General features: G+C 46.3%; 3 protein-coding genes across 5 annotated transcripts; 2 read left to right on the top strand and 1 right to left on the bottom strand.

The window, feature by feature from the left end:
- Positions 1-347: 347 nt before the first annotated feature.
- On the bottom strand, positions 348-11,148 carry AP1AR (adaptor related protein complex 1 associated regulatory protein). 2 transcript variants are annotated; one of them, XM_027903180.1, is made up of 10 exons: positions 10,917-11,147; positions 8,124-8,172; positions 7,671-7,697; positions 7,083-7,108; positions 6,591-6,687; positions 5,782-5,880; positions 3,456-3,517; positions 2,459-2,532; positions 1,749-1,877; positions 348-630 (listed from the first exon to the last, which is right to left on the bottom strand). In XM_027903180.1, exons 1-10 carry the CDS (start codon positions 10,991-10,993, stop codon positions 365-367), a joined length of 906 nt encoding a protein of 301 aa, XP_027758981.1. In that variant the 5' UTR covers positions 10,994-11,147; the 3' UTR covers positions 348-364. The 2 variants fall into 2 exon arrangements, with proteins under 2 accessions (XP_027758981.1, XP_027758982.1); XM_027903181.1 differs by lacking the exon at positions 5,782-5,880 and having other exon boundaries at positions 10,917-11,148.
- Positions 11,149-13,049: 1,901 nt separating this feature from the next.
- CDKL2 (cyclin dependent kinase like 2) lies at positions 13,050-21,786 on the top strand. Of its 2 annotated transcripts, XM_027903178.1 has the most exons (13): positions 13,050-13,355; positions 15,435-15,629; positions 15,886-16,064; positions 16,203-16,315; positions 16,493-16,632; positions 16,948-17,036; positions 17,531-17,657; positions 18,342-18,607; positions 18,785-18,875; positions 19,625-19,736; positions 19,836-19,942; positions 20,230-20,317; positions 20,783-21,786. In XM_027903178.1, exons 1-12 carry the CDS (start codon positions 13,188-13,190, stop codon positions 20,287-20,289), a joined length of 1,647 nt encoding a protein of 548 aa, XP_027758979.1. In that variant the 5' UTR covers positions 13,050-13,187; the 3' UTR covers positions 20,290-20,317; positions 20,783-21,786. The 2 variants fall into 2 exon arrangements, with proteins under 2 accessions (XP_027758979.1, XP_027758980.1); XM_027903179.1 differs by lacking the exon at positions 20,230-20,317 and having other exon boundaries at positions 13,051-13,355.
- Positions 21,787-22,721: 935 nt separating this feature from the next.
- On the top strand, positions 22,722-26,742 carry RCHY1 (ring finger and CHY zinc finger domain containing 1). Its single transcript, XM_027903183.1, has 9 exons — positions 22,722-22,821; positions 22,941-23,060; positions 23,768-23,883; positions 23,955-24,033; positions 24,273-24,317; positions 24,420-24,478; positions 24,816-24,842; positions 25,114-25,234; positions 25,435-26,742. The coding sequence occupies exons 1-9, from the start codon at positions 22,723-22,725 to the stop codon at positions 25,561-25,563; spliced, it is 795 nt and encodes a 264-aa protein (XP_027758984.1). The 5' UTR covers position 22,722; the 3' UTR covers positions 25,564-26,742.
- Positions 26,743-27,390: the final 648 nt, after the last annotated feature.

The raw sequence follows: 27,390 nt of genomic DNA, 5'->3' as shown, positions 1-27,390 counted from the left end.
GCCAATGATGAATTTTAAAAACAAAATCAGTGTAAACACCGAGAGGGGGGAAAAAAAAAAAAAAAGGCAAGTTAAAATATAGATATGTCAAGCCATGAAGCTTCAATTAGTGCAGATAATTTTATATTAAATCCAGATACCCAGAAATATACACAACAGAATCATCCCAGTTTCCACAAAAGTTGAGAAGGTAGATGATAAAATTGCACTTAATTCTGAACTAATTCAGACAGCGAGTCATTCCCATTCCTTGCCGATCCACGTGTAAGAAAAAGGGAAGCGGGTTACAAAAGAGCAAAGTGGCTTTGTACATTCTCTTTCCCTCTCCGACGTTCGGTCACGAGCAGGGGCCGTGCAGCGTCCACTATCTGTCCTGGGGGTCGCAATCCGACAGCCTGACATCCGAAGCGGACAATTCCAGCACGGGATTGACGAAGCCGGCGTACTCGGAGTTGCCGTTGTCGTCCATCTCGGCGCTCACAAAGTCATTCTCCCACTCCAGGCCGTTGGAATCGTCGGAGGCGGAGGCCGGGTGGCTTCCCGTCTTCCTGCTGTGGAATTTCAGGGCTGCCCTGAGGATGTCTTCCTCTGTTTTGGAGCGTTCCCTCATCGGGATCATCCTGTTCATCCCTGGGATTGAAAGATGTGTTTGTGAGAAACATCATTTTGAGGGAAGGACATTTGCGTTCCCACGAGAGGAAACGCGGCTAAAATTTGGATTCCTCGGTCTAGGAAAGGTCTTCAGCTTGTCTGGAATTTATTTCAGATATATGTGTATTTAATTTCGTACAAAATAAGGCAAAACATTGCTCTGAGAACTGCCCAAAGACGTCCAAGATGCTGTTAATTCTGTCCACAATTACAGACTTCCTCATGGCCTATCAAAACCCTCCCAAACCTCTGCAAAGGAAAAAAAAAAAAGCACCATAAATCCTCCCCTTGTAGATTCCTAAATAACTCCCCTTTTAAATCTGGAGTAACTAATTATTATTAAAAAGTTACACATTGCAACTGAAACACACAACTTGGGGGGGGGGGGGGCACAGAAAAAAAAACATCCAAGAGATAAATTTTTCCCTTCATCAGACTCGAATTATAGATTTTATGTTCATGTTCCACGGGTCTTTCCAAGCAGCTAAATAATAGTATAACATACAGTGCTAAACATTTAACCTACACACAGACTGTCAAAAACAGTGTATTCAAGAAAAAAAAAATAGCTCTGCACTCTCTAAAAGAAATCCTTTTGCAGATTTCCTAAATAAAACAGAAAATATCTGTAGCAGCAGCAATGAGGACAGCTGGGATACTCACTGCAATCCAGATCCAAGTTCCCAGTAAAAGTTACAGTAATTAGGGGGTTTTTCCCCAAATAGTTCAGTCAAGACCCCTGACCAACTTGCACATTTCAAAAGGAAGAACAAGCCCTTCCTTCTGCTCGTGGCTCACGAGAGGGCAGCATTTCTCTGCCATTAGTTGTGCTGGGAGTTAACAAGTCACTTCCACAAAAATGCAGGGAAAGGCATTTACTGAAGGACCCAAATAAATTCATTCATTTATTTGGGCTAGGTCCACATTTACCAAAATAAGAATTCTCTCAGTAAAAATACTTTAATCACTACAGATTTGCCAGAAATTCCGCTAAGTTTTAAATCCCCTTCGGAAAATGACAGATTCCCAATCAACACAGTTTAAACTGTCAACATTTGTAACTTATAACTTCAGAAGGAGACCGAATTAATAAATACCTTCTTCATCTTCCCACTCCAAATCTAACGAGGTGCTGTCGTCGTTCCCACTCACTGATTTGGTTTTGGTCATCAGGTCACAGCTGCTCTCCGTGTTGGGTGTCAGCACTGTGGCATCAGATGAGAGCCCTACAGAAACCAAGTGAAATGGCTTTTTAATTCCTAATCATGCTTTAGTTTAGGAATTTAATAAGCTATAAGCTGGACTTGTAAAAAAAACCACCAAAAATAAACCCTCTCCCCCCAGGAAAACAAACTACTGGCAATATTTCCTCAAGAACTGCCATCAGTCCTCTTAGTGATCATTGTCCTGTCATCACAGTTTGTGGATAAAAGTTTATAAAATCCTTTTCCTCTAAATTCTTAGTGGAATTTTTCAATAGAGGCAGCCAAATTCCCTCTTGAGCTGCATTAGGGAAAAAAATATTAACTATTATAATTCTAATTGCTTTGCTAAGAGATAATTAAAAAAAAAAAAGCTATAGACACACATCTGCATCTTTATTAACACACGGTCAGGTTTGACAGGAAAAGTTCACCCCTCTCTTCTATCCATCAGATAAAAAGAGCTGTCAGATTTTTTAACACAGGTCTATGCATACACAATTCAGATATAAAAATAAAAACAAATTATGTTTATCTAGAAAAAGAAACAGCACTCCGTGCCCCTCAGAGTGTTTTAAGACAGGCATAAGGAAGGGAAGACTTACTGCTACTTCGAAAAGCTTCGTACTGGAATTTTGTGTTCCTTAAGAAAGGATCGAGATCCTCCTCTGCCACAGAGCTGTGGGAGCAATGCACAGTTTTTTAGCTTTCTAAACCTCTAAGGATGCCCTAAATAAAATGTTAATCCACGTGCCCCCTGGCTCTGTGCTACAAAGCACATACACCTTGAACTAAATTCTTTGTAAAATGATCTAGAAAAGTTCTTTCTGTTCCTGTTCATCACATCTTCTCCCGGTCTGTGCTTCTGCTCAATTTTCAGCAGTAGTTTTCAGCTAAAAATGAATTAACTTTCCTCTCAAAAACTCTTCTCCTCTCTTCATCACTGCAAATAAAATCTCCTTACTCTTCAATTAATTTTTTACCCAATGAATTCAAATCCTGCTACTGCAGTGCTTGTTTTTTAAAATGTGGCTAGTTCCTACTCGTACCATAAACCCTTTAGTTTTCACAGCTCCTTTTCTAACTGCACTTCCCCAAGTGAAAACCCTTCCAATCCCCCTTCTCTTCCATGCAAAAATAGGTGTTGGATTTTAACATTTTCCCCTAAACTCGAGCATCATTCCACAGGAAATTTTTCTGAGGTTTTTTTTTTTTTTTTGGTTTGGTTGGTTGTTTTTTCCCCCCTCTAACACCGAACACAGAAGGTGGCGGTGAAGAGAATTAAATTAATATTATTAAGGAAGAAACGGGCAGACTGTATAAACCATTCAATTAGCTTATTTCTACTGGGTATTTTAAGCAGGGTTCTCAATAATAAAAGAAAGTTATATTAGCTAAGATTTCTCATATAAACACCTTCTTAATATAAAGCACTAGATTTTGTGGGTATATATGCATCAATAGCTGGGAGCAGGTTCAAATTTTAGTAACTCCAGTGAAAACCAGAATGGATGCAAACTACCCTCTTAACTTTGCAGGTGAAGCACAGGAGCAGAAACAGTCAAGGTTCTCAGTTATCATGAATAAAATGTGATCTCTTACCTGGGAAACTCTCCATTATTTACAGCGTGTGCTCTCTGAGTTATCCTTTGCTGCCTATGTTGCTATCAAGAGAAGTACATTGTTGAAAAAGCTGAATGCGATCCCTCAGGAGCTACATATACTCAAAACAGAGCTCTCAAGAAACCTATTTTAAATGCATCCCCCAAAAAAACCCCCACCCCAAACATCAGTTTTCAGAACCACCTCAGTCATGAACTGCCACCTGTCATCTTTTTTTTAACTCTTGTCTTCTCATCATAAGCCACAGGTATTTTCAGCTCACAGCTGACACCTGGGAGGTGTTTGATTTGCACAAGCAACAGTCTCCCTACCTAAACTGAAGAGAAATATTCCCTCCAAATCCTCTTATCCCATTTCCTCAGCACTGAGTGCTTCATCCATATTAATAAGAGCTTTGCTGCCTTGCTGGGCAAAAAGGATTAATAACTCGACACTCTTAAGGCTTTCATGGCATCCACTGGGCAAAATCAGAGTGAAAAGTGCAAGACAAGCCATCAGTGCCTTTATTTTTTAATTATTAGAGGAACAACAGACATGGAAGTAGGGTTCTGATTAAGTTTGGGGGGGTTTAAACAGATGAAGTTGTCTCAAGTTTCTCTTTCCTGCCTTAAAAACATGGGAGCATAAAAAGCAGGCACAGGAGCTCCCCAAGGTTCAAGGTAAATCACTTAAGAAACAGTAATTGTTCAGTGATTATGACAAAGACTAAGATAAAACCGAATGTGCTAGTTTTAGAGACAGGTCTGATGTATCTAGTGACTGAAAATTCTACTCTCAGCCTTAATGGATCTGTCCCTGCCAAAGAAAAGCAGGGGTAAAGAAACCAGAATTTTTAATGTCAGCTTCATCCAAAAATTGCTCTTTGCTGGGTAAATAGTGTGGTGAGATAACTGCACTGGATATGGTATTTTTTCAATCCCAAGATGATGGTAGCTTTGGGTTTCGGCACACTTTCCATCTTGGATATTTAAATAATAATAAAAATTGCAGATTGAAACCGGTATGGAAATGATAAGCGTAGAAGTAGAAATATCGCATTCTGGTGGTTTTTAGGTGAGAAGACGTGGAGAAAGAGATAGAAATTTGGCACCATCAGAGCCAACAAGTCTGTCAAAGTCAATTACTGACACATGCAACAATTTTCCTTTAAGATTCGCGTAACATTCGATTGAACATAACATCCAATTTAAATTATCTCCCCATTTTGCCAGGTCACATGCCAATATCCAGCACTGTCAGTTCCAGGACACACATACATTAACATTCCCTGCTGTTACAAACCCTGACATTTAGCAGGGCACCATCAGCAAGCCAGCTGACTTTTAAAGGAGGCCACGCTTCCAAGGAAAAAGCCACTTTCCCATTTGTGCCCACAAACAGCAAAGAGATGAGTGATGCATTCCAAAATAGCTGCTGGTTTCTCTAGAAGGGCTGAGTGCTTGATGCCTCTCTCTACAAAAATGCTTCCTTAGAAATCCACATAATCCTCGTGGCTTTTGAGGGGTTGGTTTGTTCAGGAGATAAGTGGTACTAATTTTACACGAAGAGGAAATTAAAATCTCTCTAATCTGCTCTATCTGAGGGTCCTGACTAAAAGAAGTGCCTATTAAAAATAGTGAAAGACAAGAAAAGTAGCACTTCTTGCACAGAACTCCTACAAAAACCACTTAATGCCATTAAAAAAATCTACTTTTGCTGGCTTTATATAGACCAAAAGCATTACAAAAAAAAAAAAAAAAGTCAGGCAAAAAGGTCAGAAAGAAAGAATTAACCCTCCCACACCAAATGGCAAGAGGAGAGACAGAGAGATGTGAAATGGGAGCTATACTTAGTGACATGAATATTAGATGGAAACTCTAGAGCAGGGTTGACACAAACCACAGAGATAAGGAACAAACAGTTAAGTGCACAGATATATAAAGTACATTTTACAGGTCTAAATGATAGAATGTGCTCAACTTCAGGGAGTTTTTTTTTAACCAGAAAACCATCCAAGATCATCTCACATTTAAGATCAGTGACTTCTCCATATTATGTAAGGAGTGTGTTAAGATAATTATAGATTAAAATTGTAACCCATTCAAAATCTATACTCGGCGACAGAAGCTGTTTCAAACAATTATGGTGATTTTCAGCTGCTCCAACCAGCTGCACTTTCAAATCTTGCATTTCTCCCTCTGCTTTTAACAAGCCAAAGCCATTTCCTCGTTAGTTTTCCTGAGATGGGAAGGATATGAGGGAATACTGCATACATGGGAAGAGAACAGAGGCTCTGATATATATTGGGGTCTTTTTTTCCCCTCACCTCCAAGAGCTTTTTCTGCTTTGCTGCCCTGGCTGCTTCACGTTGTGCAGCATATAAAGCCTCCTCTTCTAGTCTTAACTTCTCCTCTTGTAAGGCTAACTGTGTATGAACAAAACAGTAATGGTTAACAAAAGCAGAACCTATCTATCTTCCTAGCAATAAAGCCAGAAGTGCAATAAAACAAAAGAAAAGCAGCTAGAAAGTAAAAATAAAACAAAACCGACTACAGCTAAAGCATTAAGTGAATTTAACAGCTTCCCCCCCCCAACCACCAAACATCCCAAGAAATTTAGGTTGAATAATCATTACTAGGGAATTGCTCTAAGTGCTTGTTGCATTTTATTATGAACTGCACACTCAAAGATTTAAATCTTTTCACTTCCATAATTCGTTGGCATCGGATTAAAAACCATTCAAGTTCTACATTATATCCCACGTCATATCCCATTCATTGGTGCAATACTTAAATAAAACAACAAATTATGTGTTGGGTTTTTTTTTTTCCCTCAAGAAAAGTTGTGGGAAAAACTGAGCCAGAGAAAAGTTGAATCAAGAATATCCCCCATTAAAAAAAAAAAAAAAAATAAAAGGTCAAATTTAACAGATCCTGGTCAGAGACCCAGCCTATTCATTCCATTTTTCAGCTAAGAGGGTATCAAAGAGAAGCCATCTGTGTTTATGGACACTAACAAATAGCAACTGCTGAACAAAATCCAGTTGTTTCCAGGACTCCCCTGGTGTTCATGGCTGGTTTTAACTTTTTTAAAAGGAAACCCATCCCTCCTGGACTAGTCATTGTAACCACTGACCTCTGACTGAAGTTTCAGATCAACAACTCTCTGCTTTTCAGCAATGGAGTCGTAGTGTCTCTCTTTCAAGTCAGCAATCTCTTCCTCTGTCAGAGGTCTAAAAGCAGGGGAAAAACACAGAAAGGCTCCATCTATAATTCATGCATGACAAGCCTAATTTGCTCTTTAACATATCCGTGTGGTCTTTCCTGACTGGCCTTTTAATGCAGATCCAACAGGCTGTTCCTGCAGAGAACAGAGTTCCAAAGTTCCAGTTTACTCAGGACAGTGCCCTCTCTCCTTATTATTACAACATATATTATTTATATCTTTATGGAAAGCATATTTTCAAATCCTTTGCTAGGTACTGGAACAGAACAAATTACCATCACTGCAGTATAAATCTCACTTTTTTTCTTACTTGTTTTCATCCCTTGTTTGTCCCTTGCTTCATTTTGTTTATGACAGAGGGGGAGCAGAGGGAAGGGGAGGTCCTGAACCTCCAGGTCTTACCTGTGACTGCTTCCTGGGCTTTCTCCCTGTTAAAATTAGAAAAAGAAAACAATGTGAAATCACAGTTTCTGCCATATATTGATTTTACAATTGGGGGTGTGTGTGCAGTTTTAATTTAGAATTAAAAATAATCTCATTATGCAGTCAACTGAAGGGGCTGACTAAGTGAAACAAGTCAGTACCTCCAACTGAAAAGAAATACTCTGGTGGTGTATTTCAGGAACCAAACTATTGGTCCTCGTGGTTTTAAATACATTGAATACCAGGAGCAAATTTTGCTTTAAGTCTTCCCAAACACACTTTTCCTCCCCCTCCTCTTCTTTTTGCCTTCCCAAAGTCCATAGCACTCTCTTCCTGGAAGAGTTACTTTCCATACTCCCCCCCCCGCAAAAAAAATCTCTTCTCTTAGATCTTCATCCAAACTGTTAAACACTCATTCCTAGAGCAAGGAAAACTTGAAGTATAAAACTCCCTGTGATATAAGTCAAGGACGCAGTGGGAGGAAGAGTCACATCTTGGAACCACTTTTAAAGATTCTATGAGGTTTAAGGATTATATGAGGCTTCCCATGATTCTCCAGGTACCCACCTCATCGCTTTCCACCAGGTTCTCAAACTGCAGAGAAAAAAGAAAGTAAATAATCTTTACAATTCAATATAAGAAGTCTCTAAAGGCATACAGCAAATATGATTACACACTTCCCTGCAATCAAGAACTAAATATTCTGCACTTAGACAAGCAGGGAAATCACTCCCAACACGGCAGAGATGACAGATGCAACAGGCAGACTGTGGAATGCTCTGGTGATGAGTATCACATCATAACAGATCCTTCTCTTCTTTCCAAATAATAAATGCAAGAGAGATGATGTGTTAATGTTCTGAGGTGCTGTAGGAAATACTGTATTTCACCCAGGGCAGCATCAATGTGGTCTGGAATAACCCAGAATATTTCGGTGTTCATAAGCTGCAAAAAGTGTTCAAAGGCATTGCTGGGATTCAGTTTTTCCCACTTGGATCACTATAAATTGTAAGCACTCACCTCTATAGTGAAGTGTTCTCCTGTTGAACATGTTCTAAAATACTTGGATCTGGAAAAATAAGTTGGCAGTTACACTAGAGAAGAGTCTTCAATACACAGCAGAAGGAAAATGAGCCCGAGAATTTAAAACATGCTTTAAAAATATGCTAAGTACAAAATAATCATAAAATCTCCAAGTATTTAACAAATTGACTTGTTAACCTGAGCTCTGCTTGGCTACCACAGTGGAAAGAGGCTAAAGCATGTAAACATTTTCTGTAGAACTGGAGAAAAGACTAAAACCCTCACGGGATGAAATCATTTATCAGGATGCTGGACTTGACATTTACAGACTGTCAGCGCGTTCTGCAATCCCTTGAATACATTATTTTTTTTTTCCTCGAAAAACACGATTCCAGGCAATTTCTGAAACCGCTGCTGCTCATCATGGCACTTAACTCCTTCCAGGCACCCTGTACAACATCAGTGCTCAGCAACACGTTTTATTTTGAAACCTTGGCACAGCTACAAGGTTGAACCTCAGAAAAATGCCTACGAAGAGGTTAAGAGAAAACTTTGCAACTACAAAAAAAAACACAACAAAACAAAACACACTCACTGTCTGATTTTATACAGGGAATCATCTCCTCCTTGATTCTTTAATCAGAGTTCTCCCTATTTGAATTCTTTTATAGAGGACAGTTAACACTGTCCTCTACAAAACCCAACCCAGTATCAAGTCACCTGAATACATTTTCACCCAGCCAGAGAGGTCTGGCCATCATCCAGAAGAACACTCAAAAGTAAACACACTTCAGTCCAACATCCATTCCATCGAACTGTTTGGAAAACCAGGGTTTCCAGTTGCAAGTGCTGACCGGTACTAGGAATAAACCCGGGGCCTCAGGGATTTCTACGCTCCCACAAAAGATTGTTCAGTGCTTGCAACCAACACAATAACGAAAGCAACACACCAGCCAAAGCCTGCATTATTTTAATCATATCCTATTTCATCTCCATCTCATTTTAATTTGGGAGTCAGTTTAGGGAACGTCTCCCCTGGCAACTTGTTGCACAACCCACTTGCTCCTTGTTGCACAACCTTTCCTGCCACTAAGGAACCGTTTCCAGTGGATTCCCTGCTCTGAAACCAGGGGGGAAAGGCCACCTGAATTCATGCACTGCATGGCAAGTGTAATTGGGACACGTGGCATGAACACTTAAAACAATTTCACTGCTGCCCTTGTGTGTGTTTCAATGTGCAGGAGCCAATACCATTAAGAATCTCACTTCATAACACCGGCCCAGGAAATTGTTCCAGGACTATCTGTGTTGTTAACACAAGTGTAATTCCAGTTTACAGCACCAGGCTTTAGGTAAATTATTGCCAACCTCACAACCCCACGAGCTTCAATCTTCAAAGATCTAGTTATTAGACAGACTAACTTTTCAGCACTCCATACATATATATATATATATATATATATATATATATATATTTTAAGTACAGTTCCAAGCAAGGCAATTTATAATCTTGCAGTTTATCAAAGCACTTGTTAAAAACTCTATACTTAATTATTTAATTGGGAGTTTATTTCTTGCAGTCAAATCTTGGAACATCTAAAAATAATGAAGTTGGGAGGAGGGGGGGGAGGGCTCTGAGTGATTAAAATAATCCTGAAGTTGATAAGTTGCATTATTACATTATGCTGTTCCAGAAGGAGTCAAATGTGCATAATTTGGTAGCAATGGAATTTGCAGACTTGAAGTACTGGCCTGTGAGTGGAGAACTGTGCAAAAAAAACCACATGTGGAGGAACAACCTTTCAAGCATTATCTGTTTTTTTTTCAGAGCACAAGAAAATGCTGCCTGCTGTCAAGGCATTTCAGATGTTCTCCTGCCCTCTGCTAGGGTACTAAAAATACAAGCAGGTATCCTCTACACACACTGCCCTGGTTTTTCACCCAATTCTCTGAGAGGCAGCTTGTCTTGAAGCCCTTTTAGGAGAAGGTGAGACTCGCCTGCCAGCGCTCATGTGAAATAAGAGGCCAGGGGGTTGCAGCATGTAAAATGCTCAGCGTGTCTGTCTACGACTACTTCTATCCTAACACGTCAAAAATAAGCAATATGTAGGTATCAAATACTGATCGTTATATGGAAAAAAAAACCACCAAGTCTTTTTACAGGTAGGTTTTCCTTCCCGATTGCACACTTCTTTTCCATGAACTGGTTGTAGCAGAATGAAACTGGGGTTACACATTTACAGGAGATAGGAATAGATATGAGTTCATTGGAACCATTCTGCAAGAGAGATGAGTTCATCTGAACCTTTCTCCTCCCGATTTACCCCAACAGCGTCTCGGCCTCTGGCTCACAGAGAAGACGAGCTCCCGTTGCAGAAAACCGGGTGTTTTTCCACCCAAAACACGGCCGCCTGCACAGGGTTTGGCACCTGACCTGAAAAACCTTCCTAAGCGTCTCCTGCCGGAAAAACAACACTGCTGGAACGGGTAAGGAGCCGGTTACCCTGGAAGTGCATTATCCCCGACCGCACAAACCGCACGGAGCCCGGCGGGCTCCCGGCGACTCCATCCGCCTCCATCCCCCCCGGAATGCCGCGGCTCCCGGCGGGAAGGGGCGAGGGGCTGCGGGGCGCGCCCAGACCCCGCATGGCATCGCATCGCATGGCATCGCCCCCGCAGGCCTGTCACCCCCCTGCTGCCCCTCGGGGGCCCCGGGAAGGCGGGGCCGGGCGGTGCCGGCACCTCCCCGCCCCGGGGAGGGGAAAGGGGCAGCCGCGGTCCCCCGCTCACCCTCCGCCGCGCTGGAGCCGGCCCGCGTCCCTCCGGAAGAACAGCCCGCAGCACCACTGCGCCCAGCAGTTCCCCATCGCATCCTGCTGGGAACAGCGCCGCCTCCTCCTCCTCCTCCTCCTCCTCTTCCCTTCCCGCCGGGCTCAGGCCGCCCCGGCCATCGGGATGGGCGGCCGCGGACCCCCGGGAACAAAGGGCCGGCACAGCCTCATGGCTGCGCAGGGGCGGGAGATGCTCGCCCCGACCGCCGGCACCGCCCCCGGCTCCGGCATCGGCATCGGCGTCGGCATCAGCCCGCCCCTCCCCGGGACCGCCCCAAAGCCGGCTTTCCCCGGGCTCCTCGGAGCTGGGGAGGGCTCACCATTAGCCTGTGTTTGAAAAAGAAAAAAAAAAAAAAAAGTCACACGGTTCCCATGGTCAGGGTGAGAAAGCATGGCCACGCTTTGGAGAGGAGGAATCCAGTTCAAGGTCCCTGTTGTCATGAGAGAAAAAAGGGTTTCTCCCCAGTTAATCAAGCCTGGACTCAGTGCCACTGAGGTGCCACTCAGTGCCAAAAATACCTGGAACACTGTAAGGTTTAGCGAGGTATCTCACCCATCATTCGGGCTCTCTGGCTTTAAATCATAGCACCACACTGACACATAGAATCACAGAATCCTGGAATGGTTTGGGTTGGAAGGGACCTTAAAAGCTCATCCAGTTCCTCCTCCCTGACACCTTCCACTCTCCCAGGTTGCTCCAAGCCCTGTCCAACCTGGCCTTGAACACTTCCAGGGATGGGGCAGCCACATCTGGGCTTCTCTGGGCAACCTGTGCCAGGGCCTCCCCACCCTCACAGGGAAGAATTTCTTTCCTAATATCCAATTTAACACTGCTCTCTTTCAGTTTGAATCCAGTCTCCTTTGTCCATGATAAGTTAATGGTGACATTGTATACCTGTGGTTTGTTCCTTTCATTTAATGGATCCAAAGGTATCTCAGGAGTGGAGGAGTTAATTGAATTCCAAGTCAGCTCTCCATTAGCAGCATGGGACAGATGCCAGGACCCAGAGAAGGCACTTGCTACTGATGAGCAGGAGAAGGTAGGAGGAATATAATAAATCAATGCCAACTGAGCGGTGATATTTTGTTTTCTCCCCCCTGGAAATGTGAGGTCAGCCTGGAAAGGTGCATTACAGTAATTGCATGCAGGGAGTGAGGATGAGGGTGAATGAGACATGAAAACAACCAGGAATCAGTTGCAGAAGGTGACTCATATCGACATGACTCAATAGAAGTGCTGTAGTCGTTCCAGAAAGTATCACTGGGGTGTATGGTGCCTCCATTTTCCAGGGAATTGGCATTTTTGGCAAGGCATATACTGCTCCTCTCCCAAAGAGGGATATTGCAGTAGTTCCAGCCTGACCGGTGCCCCTAAATTTCTTCAGAGAAATTGGACACCTCTTTTTCTGCAGCACTCTCAGCTGTGGAATGGAGGTCACCAAACCGAGGGGAGAAGAATATCGGGAATATCCACGTGGAACATCTTTGTTTCTGCAGCTTCTGGTTGTGTTTTCCCGCACGTGTCCTGCCGTGCCACCTCTGTCCAGGGCAAGACAAAGTCACTGTGAGCAGAAGACCATCATGTGCTGCTACATCCATGGCTGGATGGAAAGAACAAGAGGAAGTTGGATTAAGAATATATTGGATGAAGTCTCCACCAGTAAAAACACACACGGATGCTGCAGCTTTCCTCCCCCCTGAAGGGTTCGTGCAGGTGGTTTGTGCAGAAACTGCCACCTTTTCAAGATAAAATGCTCAGCAAGGACACTGGCCCAGACATCTCCATCTAAAAGCAAATTATTCCGCCTTTTCCATGGCCGCATCCTTGGCAACATCAGCAGCCTCCCAGCAGCACGCAGGGAATAGTCAGTATTTTTCAGGCTGCCTCTTAGCACAGCGCTCTGCTCAAAAGCGCGAGGTTGCTTAACCATTCCTCCTTTACGTGCCTTACTGGCTTTGCGCAAACAAGCTTTATAGCGTTTTACATTTATAACGTTTTATAAGGCCTTTGTTTGTTTGTTTTTTACTCTTTATAAGCCAAGCAGGTTTCCGCGCAGGCTTTTGCGACAGGCGCGGCGCGGCTGCGCTTTGCGGCGGGCCGTTGCCCTGGCGACGCCGCGCTGGACCGGGGGCCGAGGCCCTCCGTGGTCCCTCCATCCCGGTCCGGTCCCCGCATCCCGGTGCGGCCTCTCCGGCCGCGTCCGGGCCCTCCGTCCGGGTCCGTCCGGCCATGGAGAAGTACCAGGTGCTGGGGCTGGTGGGGGAAGGCAGCTACGGGGTGGTGACCAAGTGCAGGAACCGGGAGAGCGGGCAGATCGTGGCCGTCAAGAAGTTCCTGGAGAGCGAGGACGACGCGGCGGTGAGGAAGATCGCCGTGAGGGAGATCAAGCTGCTCAAGGTGGGGCGCCCAGGGCCCTTTTTTTTAATGGCCTTGCGTTTAAATTTTAAGGGTTTTCTGCTTTGAACGCATGGCTCCGCGTTCAGCTCCTCGTTCAGGCTCGTTCGGCTTGTGTCGCAGCGCAGCCCCTCGTCAGTTTCTGGTCATCCTTTACGGAACATTACTAAAGAAATTCTAGCCAAAAGAGGCTCGATTTGGCCCTGTTTGTTAGATTAATTGAACCTTTCGCGTTGTAGCCTTGCAGAGCTGCTTTCCCCTTTGCCTGGGTGCTGTGCTGGATTCACCCGGCGAATCCTGGATTAGAAAAGTCTTGTTTATGTGCCCGGTGTTCAGCGGGGAAAAGCACGAGGTCTCTGTTGCCTCCTGGTGGTAACCGCGACCCACTGTTTTGTCCCGAATTCTTGTTCTTGCTGCTGTGAATTTGCCGACAACGAAACAGAGCTGAGCTTTTGACACCTGCAGGTGAATGGTGACCTGGGTGTGTGACACTAACCAGACTGGGGGATGCCGGTGTCACCTGAGACGGAAAAATGCTTCCAGGAAAGCTTTCCTTTGTTTTCTTTTATTCATGGCACTTTTCCTGCCAGGTGAAAGGGTGGAGGAGGACAGAGGTGTCAGATTCCCCGAACCTGATCAATCCGTGTGTAGTTCTTTGCTGCTGGAGTGTGGGGTTTGCATGGTATCGGTATTGTAGTGACAGGAGGGGGGGGATGGATTAAAACTGGAAGAGAGTAGGTTTAGATTGGATATTAGGAAGAAATTCTTCCCTGTGAGGGTGGGGAGGCCCTGGCACAGGTTGCCCAGAGAAACTGTGGCTGCCCCAGCCCTGGAAGTGTTTAAGGCCAGGCAGGATGGAGCTCGGAGCAACCTGGTCTAGTGGCAGGTGGGAATTTTAAACACTGGGACATACATGAGTCTGGGGAAGAAATAAAGGAAGGCCTTACTACACTGGAGTGCATCCAGGCTTTTCCTCTGATGTGGGGAGTTGCAGAAGTGGGAATACTGGCAAAGTATTCCCTGTGTCCTGTCCACTTCCCTGCCACAAGTGTCTCTTCCTAAATCTGCCAGATTATATAGTCCATGCGCTCTGAAGGGAAAAAAAAAAAGTGGTGTTTGTCATTACTGCAAGAACTACGGAATCTTAGAGTTAACAGAGAGTGCTGGAGCTTGAGACACAGCTCCAGGCATTATCCCCTCAAACGCTTTCAAAGTGGGTCTGTGTGAGCCTAGATTGTTCCTGATCCATTGGTCGGGCTCGCCAAGTCACTGAGTCAGAACACGTAGCACCTTCCAGGTGTGTTGGGAATTAACTGCTTTTCCTGGGTAAATGGAATCTTAGCAAGTGGACCATTTCCATACGTAGCTCAGTAAGGGTGGCCTCTCACAATACCTCAAATACCTGGAGATTCAGCCTGTTTGTAGTTTCTTCCTTTGCTTCTTGTGAACCTAATTTTATTTATTCATCTTTCTTTTATTGTTTTCCTATTCTGGACTTTGGGCAGAAAATTTAACCGTGGCTGAAAACAGCAAGACCTCTTCAGGTCTCCTGTACTGGGAATAAACAATTCTTGAGAAGAGTTAATCCTTTCAAAATTCTTCTCTTTTCAGACCTTCTAAGTAGTCTGGGCAGACCCAGGTGCAGGTGGGCTGGCACTGCCTCTGGACTGGCAGAGCTTCCCCTACAATTCCCCATGCTCTGCAGTCCTTTTTCATCTCCCTCAGTCACATCCCTGGGCTCTGGTGCTGCCTCCAGGCAGCCTCTGGTGATATTTCCCTGCCAGGCTCCAGCTAATAAATAACTGTGCACTGGAGCATGGCACGTTGTGTTTCTGTGGGATGAATGTGTAACAAATTGGGGGTGGATTCTTGGGGGTTTAACAAATTGGGGGTGGGTCTGGTCAGAACGTGATGACAAAATAACTGGAAAATATACAATTCCATTTCCCCCCCCCCACTTTTTATCCAAGTTGCGTTTTTTGGCAGCGTCCCAGCTGGGCTGGAATTAAAAGTATCCACTCACAGTTTTCCCTGTTATAAACCATCCAGCTCTCACTAAGTATTCCCTGTTTTATTACTCAGCAACTCAGGCATGAGAATCTGGTGAACCTGCTGGAGGTGTGTAAGAGGAAGAAACGGTGGTATCTGGTGTTTGAATTTATGGATCACACGGTGCTCGATGACCTGGAGGCATCTCCCAACGGCCTGGACTACGACACGGTTCGGAAATACTTATTCCAGATTATGAGAGGAATTGCCTTTTGTCACAGTCATAATGTAAGTACGTGCAAGAAATCAGCTCTGCAGTAAAAATAAATAGATACAGAAGCATATATTCATATATGTATATATATAAAGTTAGAGAAATCGAGCTTTGGCTGAAAAGGGAGGGAGATACATAAAATAAATGTATCTGAAATTAGGGGTTCTGTAATTTTCTACTCGAGCGGGAGAAACCTACAGTTCACGCTGAGCCGGTCAGTTTGCTATGTACAAATGAGGAATTTGTCCTGACTTGCTTTCCCCTGTGCAGATAATCCATCGGGATATTAAGCCAGAGAACATTCTGGTCTCCCAGTCGGGGGTTGTGAAACTTTGCGACTTCGGCTTTGCCCGTCCCTTGGCGGCTTCTGGGGAGGTTTACACGGACTACGTGGCCACCCGGTGGTACCGAGCTCCAGAGCTGCTAGTGGGAGATAGCAAGTATGGCAAGTAAGTCCGGCCTGTGAGCCTGGGAAGGGTTGTGGGAAACAGGGAGAGGGTGCTTCGTCTTCTCCACTGGCTCAGCCTTTGGAAGAGAGCAACAAAGGAAGCCGTGCTGAGCTGGGATGGTGTTGTTTTTATTTCCAGGGCTGTGGACGTGTGGGCTATTGGCTCGCTGATAACAGAAATGCTTACAGGAGAGCCCCTTTTCCCTGGAGATTCAGACATTGACCAGCTCTACCATATCACCAAGTGCCTGGGTAAGAACAGCTTAGTGCCTGCTCAGGAATGAAGGGATCAAATTTGTTTTGAAGGGTGGGAAAGGAACAGCCCAGACTGTAGCCTCACAGTAACGCTGACCCAGTATTTCGGCCTCTCAAATCTTTCACTCTCCTGTATTTTTTTTCCATGTGGTTGCTTGGTTTGTGTGGTTCCAGGTAATTTAATTCCAAGGCACCAAGAGTTATTCTATAAAAATCCCCTCTTTGCTGGCATGAGGCTGCCTGAGGTGAAGGAGCTCGACTCTCTGGACAAACGCTATCCCAAGCTCTCTACTGACGTGCTGGATTTAGCCAAGGTAATTAACTGATTGATTCCTATGAATATTCCTGTGTTTACTTGTCCTTCCCCTTGTGCAGATGAGTACAGGGCTATTAAAAATGCCTTTCTCTCAGCTCCCCATGCAGTGAGCAACTGCTTGGATTGGCAGCTTAGTGAGGGCTGTGAGGATACCACAGTCCTGGGTGATGGCAGGGAGGGACTCAGCCATCACCTCCAGAGCCAAAGGGATCGCTACACATCCTCCAGGGAGGAGCCTTGTTCTTGCCTTCTCTCAGGCAGGCTAAAGCCTCGGTTTCATCCCTAATTTCTCGTGTTCACATTGGTTTGACAGGAGTGTTTGCAGATTGACCCAGACAAGAGACCGTCCTGCGCCGAGCTCTTGCAGCACGATTTCTTCAACCAGGATGGCTTCGCTGAGAGGTAAAAGAGCTCACTGCTTGCCCAGAGCAGCCTCAGGAAGTGAAGCAGTTGTGCTCTTAGATGGCACGCTATGTTGGCAGAGCTGACAGCTGCCAAATGTCTTGGCTTTGTTTGGGTTTGGGCTTCCTGGAAACAGGAGGAGAGTTGGAAGGAACACGTTGCAGCTGCACGTTCACCTTGTTGTGACATTAATTCCCCAGGGTGTGCACCCAGTGTCACAGCATTTTGGGCAGTACGGTCTAACACTGCATTCACTCTCTGCATCTACACCAGACCGGGATACAAGCACCTTTATTGCTGCAGTATGAAAAATGTGTGCTTGAGATTTTATTTATTTGAATGCATACACCATATTCAGCTTCCCACAAGCCAGAAAGTGTGGTTTGTTTGATTACTTAAAAGTCTATGGGGGCCTGAGCTGAACAACTGATGATGCTGTTAAGATTACCAGAAGCCCTTTTATTTATTTTTCTTTCTCGCTATTTGGAATGCAGATTTACTGAGGAGCTTAAATTAAAGATCCAGAAAGATGCCAGAGACCATCAGTTACAAAAAAAATCCAAAGTCAGCAAAAGGGAGAAAGATGATGTGTTAGAAGAAAGAAAATTGTTCAGTGTCCAGGTTGGTCCATCTTTTTTTTTTTTTTCCAAACCTGTATTTTGGCCTTTTTTTTTTTTTTTTTCCACATTTTAAAATCATTACATAAATATGTGTAGCAGTTAAAATTCATAACAAATGGCATGGGAGTCTGCAGGTGGATCTTTGGCCAGTCCCTTGCAGGTGAACTAGATGGTGATGCAGTTCCTGGCAATACAGAGCTGAAGGGAGAAACAGTTGGGAAGCATAAGTCATGTTGAATCATGGAAACATGCTCTGTGCTGCTGTTTGCCTGTTTTAAAGCCCTGTCTCCAATTTAAAAAATAAAAAATTTAAAAAATTAAAAATGAAATATTTTGCTTTCAGTTGGGGACTAACGAGGCTTCAGAATGACTCTGAGATGACATTGGGCTCAATTTGTATTTAATTTCTTCAGAAGTGGCACAGGATGCGGCTGTTCTTCCTCCATCGTTTCTGATTCTGTTCTGAAGTGACTTTATTTACAGAGAGTGCTGGAACCCTGACAAGTTCCCTCCTGTTTGATGGAAACCAGAGGTTTTATAATAAAAACAATTCCGTCTGCATCGGATCCTTGCAGAATCACGCATGTTTAGGCTTTTGACTTTTTTTTTCCCCTGTATGCACTGCTGCAAGCTGCTTTTTTAACATGACAGGAAGAGAAAGGTGATGCTTTATCTTCCCCACCAGGATTTCGGCCCGAGGAGCAGAGAGGAGAAGTTGTTAAAGACGAAGCGCTCTAAAGCTGATGCTGAGAAAACAGACCGATCCTCCAACCTGAGCTTCCTCTATGACAGCGCCATCAACCCCTTCAAAATCAGCCCTCAGACCAGCCTGAAAGATTCCAGCAGCAGCCTGGACTACACCAAGACCACGGGGATAGTGATCCCTCCCATCAACCAGAACTTTTCTCCTACCTTTGGGATGGGCCCCGTGCCTGGGAGTTTTAATTACAGGTATGGGAGCAGAGCTAGGAGAGCCCCATCATCCCTGTTGCTGAGGCACTGTGATGTCCCGAGAGAGGTGCAGGGTGATGATGTGGGAACGTGACTTTGGCATATCTTGCATTTGTCATTTTTATATTTGCTGCATTACCTCAATTAATACAAAGTTTGGGGCATTTTTACTTACAGACTCGATGAAAGGAGTAAAAAATACTTGAACCCATTGCTAAAGCAACGGAGGCCTTCTCCAGCAGGGCATTACGGCGTCAGCCTGACACCGGTGAGTCGCCTGCCTTTCCCCTTTGACAAAGCAGAAATAAAATTCAGGCCCCAATTATGTGTTTTGTTGTCAAGAATTCCATCTGTTCCATCCTTCACTCTTTTCTTTACCCCTTTTTTTTCCTGCAGGTTTGTTGATTGTTATCCTTTGCTAATAGTTATCTTACATAAAACATACTTTGTGTCAAAAAACAACTTTTAAGTGCTGGAAGCAGACCAGCACAGGATATCTGTGAGGTTTGGAATATATCCATGGCCTCCTGCCTGGCCAGGAAAAGCAGACCGTGTGTGCTGGTGCTACTGAAGCAGAACTGAGGGTTTGGATTTAATGCAGTCAGGGCCTTATTTAGCCATGTCATAAATGCATTAAAAATTGATAAGGAAAACAAGTGGAATGGAAAGTTTTCCACCGCTCTCCTCACCTAGGCACAGTTCTTTCTGTGCCAGCAAGGAATGTTTGCTTTTTTCCAGATAACTAATCCCAGCCATTCTCCAGTGGCTGGTGCATTTTATCTCTCAGAAAGCAGCCTCGCTTAGATGATTCTTTTTATTTTGCTGTTGCTTTTCCATTGTTTATGGTGCATAAATGAGCCTTGAGCAGGTTGAATTCCTTCACACGTCAGAGTGTTCTCTTATACAAATTCCAACTACAGCAGAACACTGCTGTGTTGATGCTTGTTTTTAACCTTGAAAATAGCTTCATTTTCTTTCTATTTTTTCCTGAGCTGGTCCTTATGCCCTTGATTACAGGTTACTAATGAAAGAAACATCCTTCAGGCGAATAGGAAAAAATGGGAATTCTCCAAGGCAGACGTGCGTTTGCCAGAACTAAATCACCTCCCTGAGCTGAGAGGAGTGGAAGGTAGGAGCTTTGATGTCCTCCAAATAAAACCTGGGTACTAAATAAGTGGCAATCAGCTCTTGTTTCCTTTACACTGCATACCTTGGTTGTGTTTTGCAGCATGGCATCCCAGATTTCTGAAGAAGGAAAATAAAACAGTTCCAGAGTCTCGAGTCCCCTCCCTCGCCGCTATCGACCTTCATAACACGAGCCTGTCCTCGCAGCAGGTATCAAAGCAATAAAATGCTTCGTGCTGCACTGCATTTGTTTGGTTTGTGACCTTCTCAGCAGCACAGCCCACGGATTTCCAGTGTGACTCTCACCAGGAGCTGAACTTGCCTTGGGATCTTAACTGCCTGATGCCGGGGGAGCATTTTTGAAGTCTGATTTGCCTGAAGAACGGATTTGTTTTAAGCTGGCTTTGCATGCATCCCTAGAAGGTGGTTTGTGATGGTTTTCTGTATTGATCCTACACTTGGAAATTGATCCTGTCTCTTTCTTTTCCAATTTACAGCAGTCAGGGACCTTGATGCCAGATGCATCAGAAGCCAGCTTCCCCAGAGTTGAACACTAGCCTAGGGAGAAGATCCTGCCTGTAAAAGGTGGGCTTTAATTTCTGCTGTGTAGCCTTCTGACGGCTTCCAAAGGGATAGTTCCATGAACACTTACCTAGCTGGGAAGTACAATAGGAAAATTCTTTTGTCTTGGTCAGGACATGTAGCCATGACAGACCTCTTACTGAGGGCAGTACACAGCTTGCTGTGCCAGGTAAATCATTATCCTGAGCTGAGGGGCTGGGCATTGGTGTCAGAAATGAAGCAGCTCACCAAGTTGGGGTTGGGAAAGCTGATAGAACAACAAAAAAGGGGGAAACCGGCAGCTTGCATGTGAGGAGGGGGGAAAACAACTCAAGTTATCTGATCTGTGAAGCACAGAGGTGTTTAAGCGCACAGCTTCAGCAAGGTAAGGATGTGTAATACAATAAAGGAAGCCTGTCACCGGGGAGCACCTCTGTGGCCTTGCTAGCCTGTCTGGAATGTCATTCTGCTTTTCTCCTCTTGATACAGGTGACTGAACAGTGGGAACAACCCATCTGAGTTTCCAGGGGCTAAAGGTGCCAGGTCTCCGCAGGGGAGAGGAGGATCCCTTACTCCTGCTGGCACAGTGGACTGCCGTGGAAGTGGCTCAGGTCTGGGCCAAGGACAGAGCTCACACTGCCATTGCTGCTGGATTTCTTGCACGCAAAGAGCCCCCGAGATGTTGGCTTTTTGGCCTAGGGCCAGGCCTTGTCAGAAAAGTAGCGGTTGTTGGTGTGTGACAAGGGCAGGAGCTGGTTTGGAGGATTTTGGAGGAAGCTGGGCTTTCTCTTGCCTAACTGCTGCCCACATGAGGGGTTTCTTTTTAATGAATAGTGACGAGAGCAGCTGCTGAAATGGTCCTGTTTTGGTGGGCTGCCTGATCTGGATTGGAAAGCACTTTTGCCCTGACATTGAAGAAAATGTTTGTGCAAGAAATACAACATTTAAATGTGCAAATCTTCCCAGCTGTTCCCTTGAAACCCTTGCTAATGCACGTGTCACTTTGTGTTAGATTCCTTTTCCCTTCCCACCTCTGACACCGTGTTCAAGCGGTTTTCTTTGGGGTGTTTCACTGGGCCTGTTGTTAATGGTGCAGAAAGGAATATTGTTGTGGAATACTGAGCTGTGGCATGTGAAATGGCTCAGCAACTGAAGTCATCATTCCTTTAGGTCCCTGGGGGAATGGGACGTGTAAAACTTGACTGTTTTTATCTCGTGACTGTTTGGAAACCCATGTTTGCTTATCTGTCCTCAGTTTGTCTCTGCTCAGTTCTGTGCTGTCCCTGTGTTGCTCACAACTCTGTTTTCCATCAGCTGTCAAAACTCACATGGTGTCAATAACTTTGGAGCTTATTTTTCCACAAAGTACAGCCTTTCCTCTTGATGGATCATGGTAGAAATACCATCTGGACTAACGGTATTTAGAGATTTGTGGTTATGCTGTGTCTTGACATGTACATTTCATATGTAAATAAAAGGATGTTCCAATTCCAGGCCTGGTTTCCCTATTGTGGATGCTCGCAGCTGGCCACAGCAGTCAGTCAGGTAGGCATGGGCAAATGCAGAGGGGGAAGACGAAGGTTTTGGACAGGGAGAGTGTTTTGTTGGGGGACTGGGGAGAGAGAAAAGACAGCTTTAAGGGGAAGGGTTTGCATTGGGAAGAATGTGGCCAGCAGGTTGAGGGAGGTGATCCTGCCCCTCCATTCTGCCCTAGTGGGGTCACAGCTGGAGTGCTGTGCCCAATTCTACTCTCCACAGTTCAGGAAAGATAAGGAACTAGTGGAGAGGATCCAGCAGAAGCCACAAAGATGATGAGGGTAGACTGCAGGAGCTGGGCCTGTTTGAGTCTGGAGAAGACTGAGAGGATGTCATAAATCCATACACTTAGCCTCAAAGGCAGGTGTCAAGTGGATGGTGTCAGACTCTTCTCAGTGGTACCCAGCAACAGGACGAGGAGCAATGGCCATAAACTAAACCGCAAGAAGCTCCACCTCAACATCAGCAAGAATCACAGAATATTCTGAGTTGGAGGGCACCCAGAACAACCCTCGAGTCCATCTCCTGGCCCTACAGGACACCCACATGTTCCTGAAGAGCGTTGTTCAGATGCTCCATGAGCTCTGTCAGGCTTGGGGTCCTTTCCAGCTCAGAACACTCTGTGGTTTCGCCGCGGAGTCTCCCTCTCTGGACACGTCCCAAACCCACGCGGGCTCCCGCGCCACCTGCTCCGCGTGGCCCTGCCTTGGCGGCGGGCCTTGGGCTGGGTTCAGCGGTTCAGCGGGCAGGAGAGCGCAAAGGTTCAGGCTCAGGGGCAGCCAACCCGGCAACCCCGCTGTCCCCGCGGCCCCGGAACCGGCGGTGAGGAAGCGGAAGGGGCGGGCGCGAGGCCGGGGGTGGCGGTGGCGGTGGCGGCGGCGGCGGCCACGGCCATGGCCGCGGCGGGTGGAGCGCAGGGCAGCGAGCCGGGATGCGCCCGGCAGCCATGCGAGCAGGGATGCGAGCACTACCGCCGGGGCTGCCGGCTGCGGGTGGGTCAGTGGTGCCGTGGGGAGGGGGCGGGCAGTGTGTGTGTGCGTGTGTGTGTGTGTGTGTGGGGGGTGGCCCCTCGATCCCTGCCCTGATCCGTGCCGTGCCCCTCCGTTCCCAGGCGCCGTGCTGCGGGAAGCTGTACCCGTGCCGCCTGTGCCACGACGGCGCCGAGGAGCACCAGCTGGACCGCTTCCGAGTGTCCGAGGTGCAGTGCATCCGCTGCCGCCTCCTGCAGAAGGTGGGTGCTTACTGGGAGGCAGGGGTGGGAGGGGGATCACAGGGGCACAGGACGGGGGCGGGTTGGAAGGAGCCGCCGTGGGTCACCTGGGCTCAAGGAGGGTCGTGGACTGAAGTTGTGTCAGGGGACGTTTAGGTTGGGTCTCAAGAAAAGGCTCTTCCCCCAGAGGGTGGTCGGGCACTGAACAGCCTCCCCAGGGCAGTGGTCGCGGCCCCAGGCCGGACAGAGTTTGAGAGGTGTCGGGAGAACGCTCTCAAGGGACATGGTAGGATTGTTGGGGAGTCCTGAGCAGGGCCAAGAGCTGGGCTCCGTGATCCTTGTGGGTCCCTTCCAGTTCAGGATATTCTGTGATCCTGGAGCACATGGCACGGGGTTGCGTCCAGGCAGTTCTGGAATGTCTTCAGTGAGGGAGACTCCATACCTTCTGCAGGGAAACCTGTTCCAGTGCACAGGAACAGTTCCACAGTCCTCACGTTCCTGTGGAATTCCTGTGCATCAGTTTGTGCCCGTTGCAGATCCCCTCAGTCATCTCTTATCACGGCTGAACAGGCCCAGTTCCCTGTGAACCTTTCCTCACGGGAGAGGTGCTCCAGTCCCTTAATCGACTGCACAGCTCTCCGCTGGACCCGCTCCAGGAGCTCCGTGTCTCTCTTGTCCTGAGGCGCCCAGAACTGGTCAGAGCGCTCCAGCTGTTCCTCTCCCCTCAGGCCCAGCAGCGCTGCGAGGGCTGTGACAGCCTCTTCGGCGAGTACTACTGCGACATCTGCCACCTCTTCGACCGCGACAAGAAGCAGTACCACTGCGAGGCGTGCGGCATCTGCAGGTGCGTGCGGGCAGGCGGCCGGGCCCCGGCTCCTCGGTGAGCTGCCGCTGCCCTGACAACTCTCTCCTCAGGATCGGCCCCAAGGAGGATTTTTTCCACTGTTCCAAATGCAATTTGTGCCTGAGCCTGAGCCTCCGAGGGAAGCACAAGGTGAGAACACACCACTTAACTCCACGTCTTAAAAAAAAAATAACACTTTGAAGCTGGTTGTACCTCAGCCCCACCTGAGGCCACAGGAACAGGGGGAGCAGTGGGTTCTGCTCCTCTGAATTCACCTAACAGTGACACAGAGGCCACCCGTTAAAAATATAAGACATTTACACGTAGGAACTTTACAGTTTAGAAAAATACATCAGAATAACTTTTTCTTCTCTTTTCCATTTGCAAAGTGCATTGAAAATGTCTCCAGGCAGGATTGTCCGATATGTTTGGAGGTGAGCTGCTACTTTTCATCTCTTGGATTATTGGGTGGCCCTATTTTTGACTGTATTTGACTTAATTTTTTTCTCTTTTGTCTGATTCTTTCCTCAAAACAGGATATTCACACGTCTCGTGTCGGAGCCCATGTTCTGCCATGTGGTCACCTTCTTCACAGGTAAAGCAGATACCTGAGAAAGGGGAATAGCTGCTGCCTTGTGTGGGGTGTTTATTCAGCAGCACTTGGTGTGTATCAGCTGCTTACAGCTGGTTTCTAAGGGACCCGAGTGCTGGGGACAGTGTTTCACGAGCAAATATTTTCTTTAGAAGGGTTGTCTTCCTTCCGCAGTTAATTTTGATGATGGGAAGCTTTCCTCTCACTTTGCCCTCAGGATACTTTCAGCTTCTGTTTCGGGGATGGCTGTGTGCCTTCTTCCTGTGTTCAGTCCAAGTCAGTGTTACCTGTCAGTAATTATATTCTTCTTACTGATCTGCTCGCTGTGTTTCCTTTTCAGAACGTGTTACGACGAGATGCTGAAGGAGTAAGTATTTCTAAACATCTTTTTAATGTTATCATAGTCCAAACATATTACTCCAGGAGGCAAAGATCGTGATGCCAGTTCTCTACCAAATAACTTGAAGTCGATTCCTAGAGGGATAAAGGGCATTTAAACTTTAATTCTGTTTGCAAGAATTTCCTGTTTCGTGGTGTTTCTTTGACTGGTATGACATGAAACTTGTCCTTTTGAGTGGATTTGTTCCATGGCCTCACTCCATCTTCTGATTCAGACATTTTTTCCCCCTTCCTGCCAGAGGTTACAGGTGTCCTTTGTGCATGCACTCGGCGTTAGATATGACCAGGTACTGGCGCCAGCTGGACAACGAAGTGGCACAGACTCCCATGCCCACAGAGTACCAGAACATGATGGTGGAGGTAAGACATCAGCCTTGCACCCGTGCCTGGTTTTGCTGGAGCTGTGCCTTGGAGTTACGGGCAGCAGAGGGCACTAGGAAGTTGTCCTGGATCAGAAATCAACCTGAGGGATAGGGAATGATAAGGAGATGTCATGTGTAGGCTTACAGTATTTCATAATTCCCGGTGCCAAAGCCTTTCCCTCTCTTTTCTCCGTGTAGATCCTTTGCAATGACTGCAATGCCCGCTCCACGGTGCAGTTCCATCTCCTGGGCATGAAGTGCAAGAACTGTGAGTCCTACAACACTGCCCAGGACGGACGGTGCCGGCTGCCCTTGGAGGAGCAGTGACGGAGACACGTCCGGCTGGATGAGGAAGGCTCTGCCCTGGAAGAGACTTCCCAGAAAAACCCAACGTTTGGCAGTAAAAATACATTCCAAGTTCAAGGAGCCCTTGGCTGCGTCAGGGAAGGGAGAGCTGAGGAGAGCAGCATGATGAGCAGCTGACGCAGCAGAAGATGCTTTGGGGCAGCTGAAGGTGAGGGGAGGTGGAGGTGCAGCTCTCGGGGCTGCAGCTGCCGGGGAAAATGGGTCGCTTTGAGAGCAGCTTTTTTGGATAAAGCTGACACCCACAGAGCTGGGAGCGAGGACGGTGTGTTCCTTCGGAATGACGTGTTTGTTCCAGCTACCAGCAGCTGGAGAAGGGGAGCTTGCAGGAATTGCATCCTTTGGCTTCATGAGGTGACACCTGTGTGTACAGAATTCCCTCAAAACAAGGCTGCCCTGCCTGCTGTGATGAAGGGCCCAAAAATCAAGGTGCAAAGCCCCCATTTTCCCCCTGGACACCTGTCCTGACCTGCTGCTGTCCCTTCACTCAGGCTCCTTTACCAACTGCAGTCACTGTTATCCCCATTTCTTCTTCATTTTGCTTCGTTCACTGGGAAGGACCAAGGTGTTGTAGTGTTCCAGATATATATGTAGCTCGATACTTTACGTACCTGAAGTAAAGCACATCCTTGACATCGGGCTGAGCCTGAGATGTTCACTGAAGTAACAGGAGTTCAGAGGCACTCGAGTGGTGTAGGGAACAATTTTTGTATTTTTTTTTTTCCCAATAGTAAATTTCATTGTGGGGAGAGAATGGAGGGTGGCTGACTGCCTTTAAAAAAAACACAAATAAAACCCCCAGACCCACCGTTCTGCCTATGATATCCTGCCCGGGGTCTTTTGCAGTCTTAAATGTCACAGAAAGTTCTCAGTTTCTGTGAATTTCACATGCAAATAGTTTACAAAAATAAGTATTTAGAAAGCTCAGTTACTCTTCATGTTGCAACTACTTTTTTATCTGTTCTGTTGTAAAACAAGAGCTTCTCTTAATCCAGCAGTGCCCCTTTCTGTATGGAATATTTAGGATTTGGATGATAGCTGTTGTAGCTTGCCTTGACTGGAGTATCTTTTCCTGGAGCACTTTTCTCACTGTTATAAATAAATGCAAAATAACGTCTCTTAAAATAAACAAATTACACTGTGTGTGGTGTGCTCTCCTTTCACACACGCACTCCCTGGAAAATCCCAGCTGAGTTTAAACCATGATTCAGTGCTCAAAAATGGGTGGATGTGGGGATGTGTGAGGCCTGGGACGCTGTTAGGAGAACAAGGGGGTTTAGCAGCTCCTGTGTTATCTTATTTTTGTGGTAGAAGCAAGATCCCTGCTGTTTAGGAGCACCCTCTGGATGTCTGCTGGCACTTGGTGACTCCACCACCTTCTGGGATGGAGACCTGATCCCAGGTAAGCCCAGCAGGGCTCTTATCAGCCTGCAGGAGTTGTCATCCCAGAAAACTCAGTAGCCAAGTAGCCTCTGTGTTGCTAGTGGTAAAACTCTGCTGGTCAAGTCCACAACCAAGCAGGTTTGATGCTAAACTGGAAGCTCATTTTATCCCAGCTGCAAATATCCCTGTTTGGGTTCCAACCACAAGAGGAGGCTGAAAGGAAACGTATAGTCCAGCTAAGCTTTGGAAGAGCAGCTCCCTCCCCAGCTGGACTTTGGTACTGGGAAGGAAAAACAATTCTTGGGGGTGGGATCCAGGTGAGTTTGGCCTTTTGCTCTCCCACTTTTGGTGTTTGCCTCTGGAAAGTGCGGGAGGGAACCCGATGCCACCGACCGAACCGCTGTTCCC

This window comes from Empidonax traillii, unplaced genomic scaffold (assembly GCF_003031625.1).
Source record: "Empidonax traillii isolate 1590-97213 ecotype Southwest subspecies unplaced genomic scaffold, ASM303162v1 scaffold941:size231608, whole genome shotgun sequence".
NCBI lineage: Eukaryota > Metazoa > Chordata > Aves > Passeriformes > Tyrannidae > Empidonax > Empidonax traillii.
The sequence above is the reverse complement of the archived record's forward strand: the minus strand, read 5'-3'. Positions and strand labels throughout refer to the sequence as shown.